Source organism: Buteo buteo, chromosome 12 (genome assembly GCF_964188355.1).
Source record: "Buteo buteo chromosome 12, bButBut1.hap1.1, whole genome shotgun sequence".
Classification (NCBI taxonomy): Eukaryota; Metazoa; Chordata; class Aves; order Accipitriformes; family Accipitridae; genus Buteo; species Buteo buteo.
This window is the reverse complement of record NC_134182.1, coordinates 17,652,621-17,669,414: the sequence shown is the minus strand read 5'-3', so window position 1 is coordinate 17,669,414 and position 16,794 is coordinate 17,652,621. Positions and strand designations below refer to the sequence as shown.

General features: G+C 41.3%; 1 protein-coding gene across 2 annotated transcripts in view; it reads right to left on the bottom strand.

The window, feature by feature from the left end:
• EPAS1 (endothelial PAS domain protein 1) overlaps positions 1-16,794 on the bottom strand; it is a 79,661-nt gene that overhangs the window by 31,285 nt on the left and 31,582 nt on the right. For both annotated transcript variants that reach the window (XM_075042856.1, XM_075042855.1), the window contains exon 2: positions 4,906-5,096. In XM_075042856.1, coding sequence (XP_074898957.1) covers positions 4,906-5,096 — 191 coding nt within the window. The remainder of the gene's footprint in view (positions 1-4,905; positions 5,097-16,794) is intronic.

Genomic DNA, 16,794 nt, shown 5'->3' with positions numbered 1-16,794 from the left:
CTCCCTTGAAACAACTTCACACTGGCTTCCTCATAGCCTCCTTCTCCCAAACAACTTCCCGTCTGCTTCCCTGTTCCCTCCCCATTTCTGCTGCTGTCTCCCTGCACAGGAGCAACTCCCATCCAGTTTCCTTTGCTGGATCTCTGCACAGAAGACACCCGGGTGACCACACAATTGGGATGAGATTAAAGAAAGCTGATAGAATTGTGTTTGCCTGATTAGCCTGACTAAAAAGTCTGTAGTCCTGGCACACAGAAACTCACTGGTACCAAAGAGTTCTGTTTCCTGCAATGCTGTTAGCATCAGCATGGTCCAAATAAACACTTAAAATTACTGGCACTACATTCTAATGCCTGTACAGGCTTCCTAAAGTGGATTCTCTTCCTTATATTCAGGCAAAAAAAGACTGAGGCAGCCTTAGCAACTATCATGATGTTAGCTGTTAACTAAGACAGACATTCTTTAGCAAAAGACAGTTCTTTCTCTTTTGCCATCTATTAACTTCACCCCCCCCAAAAAAAAGCTTTAGGCTAATTTAGCAGCTATATTAGAGAATAATAGGGGAAAAGTACTGCTATCAATTTTTCTGACTATACTAAAGGACATAAGATCCCAAATCCAAAAGCTCCACTACTGATAAGTATCAAACTGTCTATTTTCAGTAGCAACTTTATGGGATCAAAACCTTTACTTGAAATGAACAAAGATCAGTTCTAAATTTATCTCAAACATTTGAATGTGATGATGGCAAAAATGTATTATGCCAACAGAATTAGGAGACATCTTGAAAAATTATTTAAGATGATCATAATTAAATGATATTTCTACTTAGCATTCCAATTATACTGTGTACTGTTCTGTGCACAACATGGAAACAGTATTATAAAGCTATTGTTTCAGTTTGCTTCCTGTGATACTAATCTCAATCAGGCTGTCAGACCAACAGCCTGCATTTCTAAATGTTAAAGGCTTCCTCTCCAACATTCCCACACAGAATTGCCTACTGTGAAAATCAAAGGGAAATGTGTTACTAAGTAAAGTAGCAACTTCTATAAAGCAAAACCTGGTATTTTTTACCCTTTTGAACTCTGAGATATACAACCAGCTATTTCCTATTATGATAGGATACAAGGGCCAAGCTCAGGCCCTGCAACGCCTGCAGGAGATGTGCACCCTGCAATCCAGAAGCTGGGATTTTCAGAGGCGCATAGCAGGAGATCTCTCAATGAGGGCTCAGATTCATGGGCTCTGCCATTCACCTGCTGGAAGAATGTGGGCATAGATTTCCCTAGGTCTTGGCTTCCTGACAGATAAATAATCATTATGCAGACACAGCTAGTAAAACAGCCTGAGTTACAGAAGTGAAAAGCCCTATTCCAAGTCAGAGAATAATAGGAAGGGGCACAAGACACTCAATGCCAGAGGACTGAGGCTGGCAAGTTGCCTACAGTCACCTCTGAAATCCCATCTGGAGCATCAGCTTGCAGAAAGCTGAGGATGCAGTCCTGGGAAGGGCCTTGCTCTCTCTGCTCCCAGAAGCTGTGAAACAAAGAGATGCGTTTGCATTTGAGAATTGTGCCCACAAACAGTAATATAAAATAAAATCTGGAGTACCAGTAGTTTTTGATAGAATAATTAATAAATAACAAAAATGCTATTCAAGCAGTACTTTCTTCTTTACTTCCTTTTGAAGCATTTTTCAAGCTGCACTGCAAGCTTATTTTAGTGACATTGTGTATATATATAAAAATGCAGTATATGTTATTTTAATGTCCTAATTAACGACAGGACAAATACTCCCACTTAACTCCAGTTTACACTACTTGTTTAGCCCAAATAATCAAAACTATTTCCATGAAGACAACATAAGGCAAAGAGAGGGTTGTGGGCTGGGGCAGGCAGTTGCTTCTAATGCACACTGCAGTTCTCCATGTCCCCATTTCTCAGTTCACCTGTCAGAAACAACACAGTAACCCCCATGCTCCCTGTCAGTTGAATCGGGCTCCTCAAATGTAACACAGAATTGATGGCCAAATTCCAGTCTGCTAAACATGTGTGTGAAATGGGGGCAGCTTTGCTTGGAGCTCAGAAAGGGTCCAGAGCACAAGTAAGAACGGGGCTTGGACAGGCATCACACAAGCCCAGTGTCCATTTTGTTCCACGCTCTCATCAAAACATGATGAGCAGCAAACCTTTTTGTCCGTAAGCCAAAAGTTCTATCAAAAACCTATCACTTTGAATTAAATCAGACAGCCTTCCAGTGAAAGCCAGTATCCTTATAAATACTGACATTATTCAGAAGCCCACCATCAAAGACTTAAATTCTACTTTCACAGGAACAGATGAGAAAAACAGTACCCGTCAAACATTGGCTATATTAAGCAGCGACTGTACAGCAATGGTGTTAATCAGTCCTGAAAGGCGGTATTTTTTCAACAAAGCTCACCTGCCACAAACACCTATATTCAATTTTACAGCCTTGTCTCCTGAGAGCAAGAAACAGTTCTCAAACTGATAGAAATTGGCCAGAGCAGTACTCCACACCTGTGAATCTCAGGAGTCTCAGCAAGTGTAAACTGTCAGGCAGTCACAGGAGGAAGAAATAGTACTCTGAAGTCATTATCCTGATAACGATAATGAAAATTCTCTCTCTGATGCCACTTTATTCCAATGCCTGATAAATTTTATATTTCAAATATTCAGGGCTTAAATTTTCAGCCTTCTTGTTTAGCTTGGCTAATTTAAATGTTAGCTATACTCAGAATAATATAAGTAGCAGACAAGGCCTTTACAAGCAAACAGTGGTTTTCTGACTTGAGTTCTTTCATTTCAGTGTACTCTCATTGTCAGAAAATAATACCCAGATCTTCCAGAAAAATCAGTCCCTTTAAAGTACCTTAAGTTCAATTCCTCAGAATAGGAGCACTAAAGATTTTAAAACTTTTATCTACATCTCCAGTGTCTAAAGATGCAGAGATGGACAAATCTGCGTTTGACTAACACACAAATTTTAATGAGATGATTTACTCCAAGTCAATATTGAGACTGGAAAAGCGCATCAAGATTTAAGGCTAAGCAAATAACTAACATAGAGAAAGCCTGGAATATTAAATCACAGCCTGTCACTACTGTAACATTTCATTTCCAGATTCCTTTCTAACTGCTGGGTCCTCATGGTTCTTCAAAAAAATGTAAATCAGCTACATGAATCACATTGTTTTTCAAACACTGTCACAGAAAAATCATATATGTATGTGCATGTATGAATATTATATACATATATTGAGTTGTCATCGCTATCGAATAACATGAGCCTAAGCCTTAACACTACAGAAGCACTAAAACAAATATTTTACCTGTAGCTTCTTTCCTCACCAAGAAATTTAAGTTTATATGAAAATGTTCACTTTAAACTTAGTAGTTTCCAGGTGTGCAAATGTCTCTTCTGATGATGACAGCATCAAACTATTTCACATCAAGTTTCACAGACACCCATATTATTTATATCATCTGTTACAACCCTTCAGAAGTTTGCTTTTCCTGTGCTATGCCAGTCTCTAGTTCATGCCATATAAATATTTGAAAAGCTGAAGCTCAGTTTTTATGAGAAAGTTACTAACAAATTGGCTTGGTGTATCCCATGTTTAAGAACATTTACCTATTTATGCAACTTCTTCAAGTATTAGTTACATGATGAAATCAGAGATGATTTCCAAACAGTCTTCATCAAATAAAATTTTCTTTTCACAGAAGTAAATGTTAAAATCAGGTTCTATATGCTAAGAAGAAAATACCCACATTTTATACAATAGTCTTTGCAGAACCAAAAAAAAGCTACAAAAATTACAGAGCATGCAGAAGCAGAATTGAATTTGTTGTATCTTTCAGACTAACCAACAACAAACCAACAGCATGCTCTTCCACAAAATGAGATACTTCCTAATAACATTTATTAAAGCAATTGCTATGGTATGACTCAACTTTTCTAAAGACAGGAAGTGCAATCATGACCTTATTGGGAGTTTTGCCATTAACGAAGGAAAAGATGAAATTTGGGGTTTACCTTTCACAAACAATGCAGGCATTGTTTTGTTAACATATTCTTGACACTTATAGGTCACCATGTGAAAGTTCCCCTGGAAACACCAGTTGTTTCCATTGATCTTACAGGCTACCCAAACCACAGATTTCCATCAAAGTGATTATTCAAATATAGGTGCAAAATTAGAATACTGTTGATGTTACCACTTTTGACAGGCTATGAAAATGATGCTGGTTCACATTTCCTACTAGTCCAACATGAGCAAGATTCTGATGACATAGAATCCATTCATGTTGAGTATTTAAAAGGTGTTTGCTTTATCTATCTTAGTCTACCTCATCATAAAAAATCTACCTCCTACTCATTACCAGCATATAGCACAGTTTGTCCTTTCAAACAAAGTACTGGACCTTCAGAACTTCCCAGCTGCCTTTTGAATGCACTGGCACAAACACGCTTGCCACACCAAATCAAAATTCACTTGTTTCAGCATGGAAGCTTAAAATGTGTGTTTGAATTCTGCTTAAACACTTAAAAGCTTAAAATCTTGTAACTAAGCTTAATAAATCACACTCAAGAGTTTTGAGAGTTTTTTTTTAGAGTGGCAAAACTGCATCAGTTGTTATTTTGGTAATGAAGACCTTATATGACTAATATCACTCAGATTTTTCTATCCCAATTAAAATATATGCAATTCTGATGAAAAACCCCCACCAACCTATCTTTAAATCTAGTTACATTCTCACAACACAAGCAGTTCTGTCCTGTTCTCACTTTAGGACCCAGTACTCGGAGAACAACATGCACAATCTCACCAAGCTGCCATCAATTAGCATTGACAACTTCTTTTAGCCAGATCTTACCTGAAGACAGAAGCTTGTGAGTGCGTAGAAAACTGATTGCCAGGCGCATTATGGATGCCTTGTCCAGGTGGGAACTGATGTTGTGGGGCAGGGGCAGCTCATGTGCCAGTTCATAGAAAACCTCGGTCTCTTTGCTTCTTCTGCATCTTGCTGCATCTCTGGATTTCTCCTTCCTCCGTTCGGAACTGCTCCTGGTAGGTAAAAGAGAGAAAGGAAAAAACATTTCTTCAAATGCTTTTCACAACCCGAGAGGCATCTACAAGACTAAATCTTCTCAGCAATGAATCCATTCTGTCAACCGGTTTAAATCAACTGACCAGAATTTATTATCTATTTGCTCTTTTTAAAATAGGAATTAGGAGGGGAATACCACATCTAGAAAGGGCTCTGATTCTAAACAGGCCAGTCTTTGGACACCCTGAATCCCCGTTGAGTGTAACAGGATCAAGATCTGCTGTAGGCAAGAGATTTGAAATGAAATAGAAAACTATTATTCCTGAGATTCAGGAAAAGTTAAAAATAAAAATTTTGTTTGTTCAACCTAAATTTACTTGAAAAATACTCTGGGATGATGTGAGAATCCATTTTAAAGCTGGAATAATTACAGTGCACGTGGCTGAGTCGTAGATATTTCAATGTAATAGGGTTTCAATGGCTGTACCCCACATTAAAATAAAAGTAATAATAGGGTATCAAACTGTGTGTGTATATACAACTGTCTCAGCTCTTAATGCAACACTACTCTGGAAAACCACCTTTCCTTGACCATGAAGGATACAAAATGGGAAAGAAAATACTGTTGCTTACAATAAACCCTTATTTAGAAGCTGTTCTAATTAAATCATCATCTCTCCATAGTCTATGAAAATAGATTCCTTCTTGAGTAAAATAACATGACTGATAGAGCCAGCCTCCTTCAAACTCTGCAAAGAACAGAAGAGCAGGAAAGGAGAAGGCGCTTTACGAAGCAAATATGCAAAATTAAGCCACTGAGGGACATACAGCTAAATTTAACATGTGAGAAACACAAGGGCTTTATGTATAATGGAGCTGGGATAGGACATTTTAAGAGGGAGCTTCACTATCTCTAAGGTTCTTTTATAAATTACAATTCTTATTTCAGAACATGAAGAGCATGAATCCATTCAAAACCATCAGCTGTTTCAACCCCATGTAGCTCTGCTCATACTACAAGTTTCCTTCACTTGCATGAGTTGAGGTTTTGCACCTTAGTCACGCCAACACAGAATGTATTTCTTTTCAGGCAGATTCCTGTAATACTCTACCAGTGCAAACAGCACAGCTTGGATGAGCACAGAACGGGGTGTGGAGAAGATCAGCCCTACCATTTTTGCTGTTGTGGTTGCACATTCATTTCTAGAATCACCAGTGGCAGCTCTCCATTTGCAAGGCTGCCTAAAAATGAAGCATCTTATAACCTGCTTTTCCCAATGTCAGTATAAAATAATGAGCCTATAAACTAAAAATGGATCAACCAAAAAAACCCCCACCTATCAAAACAGGATATTTCAATAAGTATATTCTCTTGTGTGATGATGATGAGGAAAACAAATATTAATCCCGTCACTTAATCCTAGAAACTATTCCAATCATGCCTGGTCTCATATAAAACTATATAAAATAGGAAAAGAGTATTAATACATAGTAATGTATTCTAAAGAAGATGACCATTTCTAGAAGAGCTAGACTGCCTGCAAAAGCTGCTACCATGGAAACCACAGGTGGCTTCGTAAATTAGAGAGAAGGAAAAATAGTCAGGGTGCGTGATAAATGTTAAGAGTAAAGTTACAGTAAGGTGTTTACTGGGGCCCAGGCCAGGCTGGGCATTCAACATCATCATCCAAAGCAGAAATATGCTCACAACACATCAGTAGGGCCCTCATGCTGCAAAACATGTGAATCAAGGCATACGCTTAGGGATCAAATAGGTGCTCACCAATGGGTGTGCTAACAGGGCAAGGGGCCTCATAAATGCTTACGGTATCTTCTCAAGATCCATGGCCAGCCCTCAGCAAACCTCTTTCACAATTATTTTGCCTGGGGTGAATATTTTCTAACAAGGCATCTGTTACAGGAAGTATGCACGGGATGAGACCTACACGCATTTCAGTACATAATGGCAGGATCCAACTTTGATAATGGCTTCAGGAGCATCATTGGAGTGAACACCAATCCACCCAAGTTTGAATCTAAAGAATCAGATATTCACAAGGTGACACTAAGTCCATTCTGTTATCCTTGCCAAGTAAAAGTCATACTACATCTATGTAAAAGGAAGTCCCTTGGTACAGCTGTCGGAGAAGGTACAACAGAAAATGCCCTGTGTCCTTGTGAGGTAGGTGCTGGGAACGGGAGAGCCATGTGAACTACTTACACTGATGCTTCTTTCTGAGGTACATCTTGCTCTCTAAAGAAAAATGTGTCTACACTGTGCCTATAAAGATGCCAGACTGGGAACAAACCTTCTCAGTTTCTAATTCTACCAACAAAATAAAAGAGTAGAAACAAAACAAACCCAAACAGAACAAAACCCACGTGGCAATATTTGTGAGAATTTCCAATTGTAGCTTGGAAAATTTAACTTGAACCATAAATGTTCAAGCTCTGCTCTAAATCTAGAGCCCACAATTTTCACATTAGAAAAAACTTGGGCAAAACAAGATCCAATCCCTCCTTGTTTAAATATGAAACTTTGGGAACCAAGGCCAAAGCCATGTTGCAATTCGTGCAGTAAAAATTAGTTGTATGAGACAGGGTCTCTCATGACGCCACTCTGGCCACAAAGAAAAATATTTAGTTTTGCTAACCTCTGTAAATATAATTTTGAAGTGCAGCTAATGAGACAAGCTGGTTTCATTAACCATGGGTTGCTCAAGGTTTCTAATAACTAATGCTACGAGCAGAGAACGATTTTTTTTCTCTGTGCCGCAGATGCTTTCTCTCAATACTGCTTCTGACTGTTGGGCTCACTTTCTCTGCAGAGAGATATCGTTGTTCATTACACACTGCATGAGAGCCTTCTCACATCAGAAAACAAGGGAAGGAATCAGCCTGCCTTGTTGCCTTCAAAGGACTTTCTTGCTCACTCATTATCATTTAAACAATTCGCTTGTTAAGCATTTCCCCCTGTAGCTTCCTGCACCTCCATTTTCCTTGCCTTCTTCCCTCACTCAGCACACCCTCATGTTGCATTATTATTGTAGCCGGCCCAGCACAAGCACACCAAGGCCCAAAACACCCCTACGCAGCTTCCCCCCCCCGCCACAGACAGACATCTGTGCTTGCTTGCTGTCCCTCCCAGGGACACCCATGTCGAAGATGGTCATTCTATGCTTACTTGTCCTGGTTCCAAAAGCCTCCAAAAATTGCAGTCGAGCGACAGAATTCTGCAAAAAGCAGTATTCTCACAGTTTTCATTTGCAGACAGCAGACCATTAAATCTCTCTGCAGTTACCCCCATTTTATGCCCGGGATTAGCATTTTACGCAGGCCGGGGCTGGACTACCCACAGCTAGGGAGTGAAAATGTAACCATGTGACAACCTGCCCGTTTGAAGGCTAGGAAGAAAGGCTGACACGAATCCTCTTCACACATCATCAGTGCAATAGAGAAAAGGCCCAGGCTCTAGCTAATTTATGAATCATTGCCTCCCAGCACATAAACCACCCACTTATGTGGCAAAAAAAGGGTACACATGTGCGTCACTGCTTGGAGAAGGTGATGCAAGCAGAAGCAGAAACCTCACTTGACCAAACCTGTGTCAGATTTTTAAAAATGCAGAGGGGAGAGAGAGGAGAAAGACACCACAAATCAAGCTGCCCGTACGCTGGTCCAAGGCCCAGAGGTACCGCAGGGGAAGCTTACTGGGAGCTCCCTGACACTCATTCCTTCAGGTGTCCAGGGATCCCCTAGGATAAGACCCCACTCGGCCACAGGCCCACCCTCACATTGCAATCGCAGCATGACGGCTCCCAATAAAATGACAAGAAAGGAAAGGAAAGGAAAAGCTTGATTCTGTGTTGGAAATAGGAAGGCAGAGCTGCAGAACAGGCCTGGGGACTCCATCCAGGACTCGGCTATGCAGAGGGTGGTTGGAAGGCTTGAGGAGAAGGAAAAGGAAGGTGCTGCTCCCCAGCGAGGACTCTCCCAGGGCTGCTGGACAATGCTCCGGGGCTGCAGCGCCTATGCGTGCACAAGCCGTCAGGCATGGAAGAGTTAAGGTAGTGCAGGCACTTTCCTGCCACAGAACACAAGTATGGCACTGTACCCCCAGGATGGCTGTTTACATGATTTCCCGCTCCCTCCTGGCGTGTTTAGTTTGCGCTCTGAAAATAGAATTTACAGGCCGACCCATGTGAGCAAAGATGACAAACAACTGGCAAGTGTTTGCCCTCTCAGGTGAAGCTCCTGAATTTTCAGGAGCCAAAGCTCTCCATGCTTGTCCCAAGAACCCAAACAACAAACCAGTCCCAAGGGTACACCCATGTACAGAACAGAGCACACGATCCCACCCGCCGGAAGCATCCGAAGGGGTGTAGGAATGCCCTGCACAGATCCCAGGAGCCTGATTCCTATCCTCTTACTCACCTCTGACAGCCCCTTGCGACACAGCTTCACTGAAATTGGTGGGAATGCCTGCGGATGAAGGTCTTGCACACCCGAGGTGAAGATCATAATCTGGCTTTCCAAAGCCTCTCTCACTGCAGGACTGGCTTAAATGACCCTGGAAAACTATCATGTCTGCTTAGGGACTGTCTTCCCAGTGCTCACTGCTGCGATGGCCCCAGACTCCAGCAGCCAGGAGAAATGCTGGGGCAGCCAGCCGGGGCCGGGGGCTGCACTGCTGCCACTGCCTTGCCCAGGCACCTGCAGAAGGTACCTGTGACCCAGACACAGCGGAGATCAGCCCCACAAATACTGGGGCACACAGACCACTGCACACATGGGAGCTTACGTGCAGGTATATGGTGTCACTTACTGGTCTGAAGTGGGGTTAGGCACCCACACAACCCTCCTCGGCTCAGCAGACAGGGACCAGCCTGAGGTTTTGGTTGCGTTTCCACTGACTGTGACCGTACCGGCTCTCTGCAGTCTCAACCCTACTAGTACTTCATCTCCACCGGTAAACCCTGCCCACCACCTCCACCCATACATCTCCCTGGTCCTTCCCATGCGCAGTTACCCCCTCAAAGCCCTGGGTACCCACTCAGCTGACGATGGTGCCAGGTGGTCAGCTTCAGCGATCCTCCCTTCTCTCAAGGGCATCAGTGGCCTCCTTTAAGCTGATGGACGGGACTTGCCAAGATAGCAATCTTCTGCTCAGGGTTTCACTGCTCTCAACGAGTCCATGTGGGTCGATACTTTGGTTGTGCACACACACACTTGCTTGTTTAAGACTAGGCAGCACAGTAATTGCACTGAATTACGCTCCCACCTTGTAGGCTCCAGATCACAGAAGCCTTTAGAGAAATCGTAATCTGCACCTAGCATAAAAATTCCTTATACATAACCTGGTAGCCTTTGCTCATACATACATACTGTGTGACACATTCGTACAACACTTTGAAATACATAGTTCAGATTGACTTGCTTGAGTTTACTTCATGCTTTTGGTGACCCTTAGACTTTGCTTCAAACTGCCATGTAGGCAAGCTAGTAAAACAACAAGCATATTACTTTGTATCCAATGGCTGGTTATTAAATGTTTCTAGCTCCAGCACTTTAAAGGTCAAGAATCCACAGTTAATTAAGCTGTCACATGAAATTTCTGTAGTAAATGCTCATTTCAAATGGTTAAGAGTTAAAGCTTCAAATGCTAACTTGCAGAACAAGAAAAATACAATCTAGGGATGCAAAAATAAAATATTTTACAGTACAGATAAATGAAAAAAAAGACCAGATGCTTAGCATAAAAAAAGATTTTCCAATTCAAACCTGTAAAAACTCAATAAAAATATTTTAACGGACAGTACCATCTTAGATAACAACAAAGATTTATTTCCAACTAGCAAATCCATTTTTTGCTGTGTGTTTATATTTTGCTTCACCTTCTGCTCAGCAAATCCCTAGATGATTTTAACCAGGATAATATCTAGAGGAGTTTCGGTGACTGTGAGGCACTCCACAGCTATCTCAAAACCACACTGCTTGACAGCCCCAGAGATGTGCTTGCATGGACACCAAGCAGCCAGCGGTCATGCTTACTTAGCCTTAAAATTCCTTTTAAAAGTATTTGTAACCATTCTACCTGACAAGCAGTTTATTCTGGATGGCATGCTGTGCTTTTGAAAGCCCCCTCCATTAAAGTAAAAAAGTGACCATTAGTAAATAAAAAAAGCTACAAACAGCATTTTACCTGCTCACCAGGAACTCAGGCTGATCTATGAAAGCTGTGAATGAAACCCATACACAATGCCATACACATCTCTCCTTATACCTCTTTCCAGTGAAAACAATTATTTCTAAAGTCTGAGAAGACATCAGATGCCCAGGTTCAGCACACAAGCAAGAGTGATAGGAAGGGGAAGGATGCAGTTATTCTTGGATGGAGATTAAAAATAAAAGGCTTGAAAATACGTGGAGTGCTGATGGTGGGCAAGTGCTAAAGCTGCATGGCTGCACATTGGGATGTGGTGCCCAGTATGCTGACAAAACAAACACAAATGACGTCAAAATGGGGAATTTGTTAATAGAGGAAAGGAGAGTTCGAAGGTAACAAGAAAAGCTACTAACAGAAAGGGCTATTAGAAAAATAAGGAAATGAAATACCTTCCACCCTTCCTTTAAAGCTGCCCTAACTTACAGTAAGTCACCAATAACTCCTTGGTTTGATTGGGGGATTTCTTGTGTTTCTGTACATACCCACTAAATAACAAATGACTGCTAGTTCAGTAAAGCTTGGCACTTACTGCCATATCAATACGTGATGCAATTCTTTCCGCTAAGTTTAAAACCAAAGGTTAGATGAGAGTCAGAAAAATGAGAAATTGGAACGTCTCAGGGACAGACAACGGAAGAGTTCAGTGTTAAGGGCGAGGAACTAATTTCCATTCTTATTAGGCCTTTTCAAAGAATGCTTAGCACAACAATAAGGGACTCCTAGGATTAAAGTATCAAGGGATGAGGGCTAAGCGAATACCAAACTTTTGGTGTCTTTGAGCATATTTATGATTCACTAAGTCCATGTCACCCTAGGACCACCACAGTTGACAGTAACACAGCCAGGAATATGTTTTCTTGAATGAGGAACACATCAGCTCTTTAGACAGGATAAATTGCGTATGAACTTTAAAACCACATGGAAGACTAACTTCTCCAATGTCTGAAGCTCTGATGGTACCTTTAGTCTTAATAATTAAGCTGTACTGGATTTGTATTTTATTTCTTTTCCTGAATGTTCCTGGCATTTATTTTGGAAAAAAAAAAGGTGGTGCTGAGACAAAAAGTATTACACCTATACAGTTTTAAAATGCTTATACCACTAGCATGTTTTTTATACCCATAGCTGCATTAAATGCAGCTACTAAAAGAAAAACACTTTGCCCCTGCAATTTAAAGTATCATTGTGAACACTGAAGTTGTCACAGCAACTAAATAGTATTTGGGGATTCAATGTTGAAAACCTCTACTGAGGCTGCAGGAGCACTTACATTTTTTTTAAGGTATTTAGATTCACAACATGTCACCAGAGTCTGATAAATTTAATCACAGTAAGCAAAACAATGTCTACAGGATTTATGTTCTACCATTTTTTCTCTAGTTTCATGAGTATCTTGAACCAGAAAGATAAGTATTAGGATTTCAGCAGCCATTAAATCTGGTCCAGGATTATTTTACAATGCTGTGAGTGCAGCCTGTCCTGCAGTCGCCATGCCAGCACGAGCCTGGTACCTCAGAAGACGTGCTGAACACATTGCTCCTGGGGCAAGGCACAGCCCCGTGGAACCATGTGAGGCCCACAGTGTGCAGAGAAGATGCCAGGCTGCTGTTTGCGCAGCAGTTAGAGCAGATAGGGGCACTGCTTTTTTGCCTTTTCGACACATTCCCTACATTCAGGCTAGATGGCAGATAGACTTTTCTCATGGCTTAGTTTTCAGGCAGAGCAGTTTCCTGCTCCAAGTCACTGTGTGCTCAGCAAGCCCCTGTGCTGGTCACAGAAAGGGTCAGGACAGCTCTGGATCACCCTTTGTAAAGATACTGCAGCCCACACTTAAAACAGGTCAGCGAAAAACCTCCTCTGTCTTCTCAAATAATAAGGAGATTTGGAGAGAAGCAAGAAGCCCAGCATACATGGTCAAATCTCAAACAGAGGAGCACAAAGTCATCTAAACTCAGTCTTCCCTCCTGAGACTGGTTTTGCACTGCTCTGCTCCATCAAGATATGGGATCATGGATTCCTTCCCTGTGGCAATCAACTCTTTGATACCAGCCAAGATACAGCAAGCTTCACAGATAACCTGCAGACTCAAAAAGCCCACCACCAAACCCACTAAACAGTGCTACAGAAAGGACTGTTTCAACATTGGCCAAAGCTGAACTTGCTTTCAAATCAGCAAATTTTGGGGGAGTGATAACTATACCACTCTGCTTTTCTCCATAGTTTCCACTTACACATTCAAGAGTCCCTGCAGCACAGTTAGAGCTGGAATTGCACCGCAGCAGTGGGGATAAGATTATGACAATGCACAACTCGAGATCTCTATCAATGATTTGTGTTTGAGAGATTACAGATCTTTATCTTGTGGCATTACTTGTAGTAATCAGTCAATTTTGACAGCTAATCTAGAGGTCCATAGATATTGTTGCTCAGAAGCTCAGCAGGTATTGCTAAGATCTGTTTTCAGATAACCCAACTATTTACCTACTCTAAAAAACACATACTAAAGGATGTGCTTTATCTCTCCACCAGAGGGTTAAAGCTAAAGGTGAACCAAGTGCAATTTGCAGGCAGGGGGCAGGGGGATGAGGGGGATGCAGAAGTTAAATGCAAAACCAGCTTCATTTTTCAGATGGGGCACTGACCACATCCCAGCCCATACCAAACCACAAGCAGCATTATTTATCAAGATGGCGCAACTGCAGGTAAACGAGGACAATTTTTCAATTAAGCTTTATTTCAAGTCTAAGGGACAAACATTGCCATCACATGACTTTACTATCAGTGGTATGCAAACCTACACTTCAGCCTCAAACCCACTCAACCGTAAATAGTTGAGAGCGTCACGCTGAACATTGTTGACAAATCCAGAGTTTTACGATCTAGCGCTGTCTTACACCTTGGGCAATACCCACCGACATTTGTGGGGAAAAACCCTGGTGCTTCGGCAGGCTCGGACCAATATCCCATGATATTTTATCTCGTCATGCTGGCATATTTGCTGACAGGTTCACACAAGGGGCCTTTGTGGGTATGAACAATGAGAGAGGCGCGCTCGGCACAGGAAAATGGGTGGTGACCATGAAGGGCTGGAAAAAAGCCTCTTTCAAAGGAAGGTCTTTGAAAACATTCATTACACCCCACCCAGCTATTTTCACTACAATATTTCAGTACATAAAAACAACGCAGGGAAAATAAACAGACCACCCTTCAATATGTTGTAGGTTCTCCAACCCCTGAAAAGAGATCAGCAAGCCATAAAGACACAGAAATTTTCAGAGCCATGTAAGAGGTCTGCAAGCACCCACTGAAACCTCCCCCACCACCTTTCTTCTCTCGTGTATCTTTAGGCTCTCTACGTATTATGACTCCATTAGACATCTTTATTTCCAGAGTAAAGGAATCAAAATTTAAAACTGTACTGGCTGGTAAATAAATTATAGTGAGCATTTATAATGATGGTGAAGTAAATATATTGCCACAATTTTAAAAATTTCTACATAAGTGAATGGCCCTCCACAATGCTTTTCAGCTGTGATTGATTTTTTTTTTTGCTAATTCTGCCAGTTAAAACAGTAGCTAGAACTAATAAAATATTTAAGACAAAACAGCTGCAAGAGAGAAAAGGAGCAATAAAGCCAATCCATAATGAAACAGATCTCTGAAATCAGCAGATAGTCAAAGACTGGGGGCCAGTCTTTGAAGGTATGGAGGCCATGCTCTCACACAGACTTGTCTCCGCCACAGTCAGCAAGGTTACCAACAGAGCAAAGATCGAGCAGGTGAACCCCCCAGCCTTGGTAACATAAAAAGAGCTCCTCCTTTTCTTAAGGCTTTGGACTGCTCTGCAATGATGCCTTCTACAGTACCCTTCCTCCCAAGTTCAGTATATAAAGACAGCAGAGCATCTACAAAAGGAATTCGGCCACTTTGTTTCAAGCACAGGGTCTCTATGTTGGATGCTCTAAAGATTGCAGTGGTGGCACACACTAGCTCAAAATGAAAATGTTTTCTCTCCTTTAGAAAATGCTTGAAATGACCATTAAAATTATTTTACACCATTGCCTGTTAATAAGCCATGCCTTTTCCTTCCAAAGTGTCAAATCTTCTAATAATAAAGTTAAGAAAACAGCTCTTGCAATAAAACTTTCATGAAATAATGCTGACGTTTCTTTACTTTTTGGACCTTAATCATTTTAACGTGTGCTCAGTTATGATGGAAGTTAATGGTTTCTCACTCTCTATCTCTTGGCGACTTGTAGCCATTTACAGTAAGAAGACGGATGTCCAGAAAGACAGATTAAACAGCCATTTCTTTGGCGATCAGGGAGTAATAATTCTTGAGAGTAACAATACAGATGCTCTAAATTTTGATCATTCCATGTAACACAGTTTCCTCCACTTCCTGCAACAATGATCAAGGGCAGGTCCTGAGAGCCAGGCTACATTTTTTGCCTTCTGGGGTGTGAGTTTTGTCTGTACAAACATCCTGGGACACAGCTCATTCTTAGTTCCTGCTTTCTTTTTCAGGGGGCAGTTATTTTATACAGTAGCTCTTTAATTGTATGTCTCCTCTTAAATAAGTCATTGGGTAAACTGGAACAGTAACAACTTTGCATGCTGTGATTTTGATCTCTCATTAGTATTCAAGTGTGTCACTAGTTTAAGTTGATAAAAATCAAAGATTAGTAGCTTGAGCTGGGGTAAATTGTATTCTCCCTCTTACTACGAGGTAAAAGGATTGAACCAAAGGGTCAGGCTACTTCAGCTACCTAACCAGAAAACCAATAGTCACTTCAGCAAAGTTAGGCAAGTCCTCTAAATTTACAGCTAGAATCAGAGGCTGGAGTGATGTAACTTGGGAGCAATCAGTGCCTTCTCTGTCCACCCACACACACATACCTTCAGCTCCTGGCAAAGACTCCTTCAGCTCCTGGCAATGCCCTGAGGAGCCTGCTCACTGCTGACCTGCCTCTCAGCAGCCACTGCTGCTGCAGAAGCCAGAGGGACATCGAAACTCCAGTACTTGAGGAGGAAACAATTGTGGTCTCTCCACACTCAACTGCAGTATTTCAAATATTTTAAAAATTAAGGTTTGGTTCTGTCAAACAATGGATGCTAGCTCTTCTAATGCACTGCCCTGAATAATTACTCACTAAACACAAATTTTCAAAGGAACTGATATAAGGGCAGTCTGTGTTGTAATACAAAGTAAATAACTGGATGCAGTCTTTCTCTTTTGTTGTTTCTTCCTTTATTGTTTCCTTTCCTACTACTGCCTACTAAGTCCTTAAACTTCTATGTATCCACAATCAACGGATGGTTACTCTAGAAAAAAATAGAAGTTGATGATAAATGGGAAGCAGCAAAGCTAGGAAGCATTCAGTGCATATACAAAGGTAAATTGACATGGCCACATTTCTTTGTATTTTCTGGTTTTCACCTCCGAACTATGAATTAACATATCAGTATTTTGCCATTACTCCTGCTGG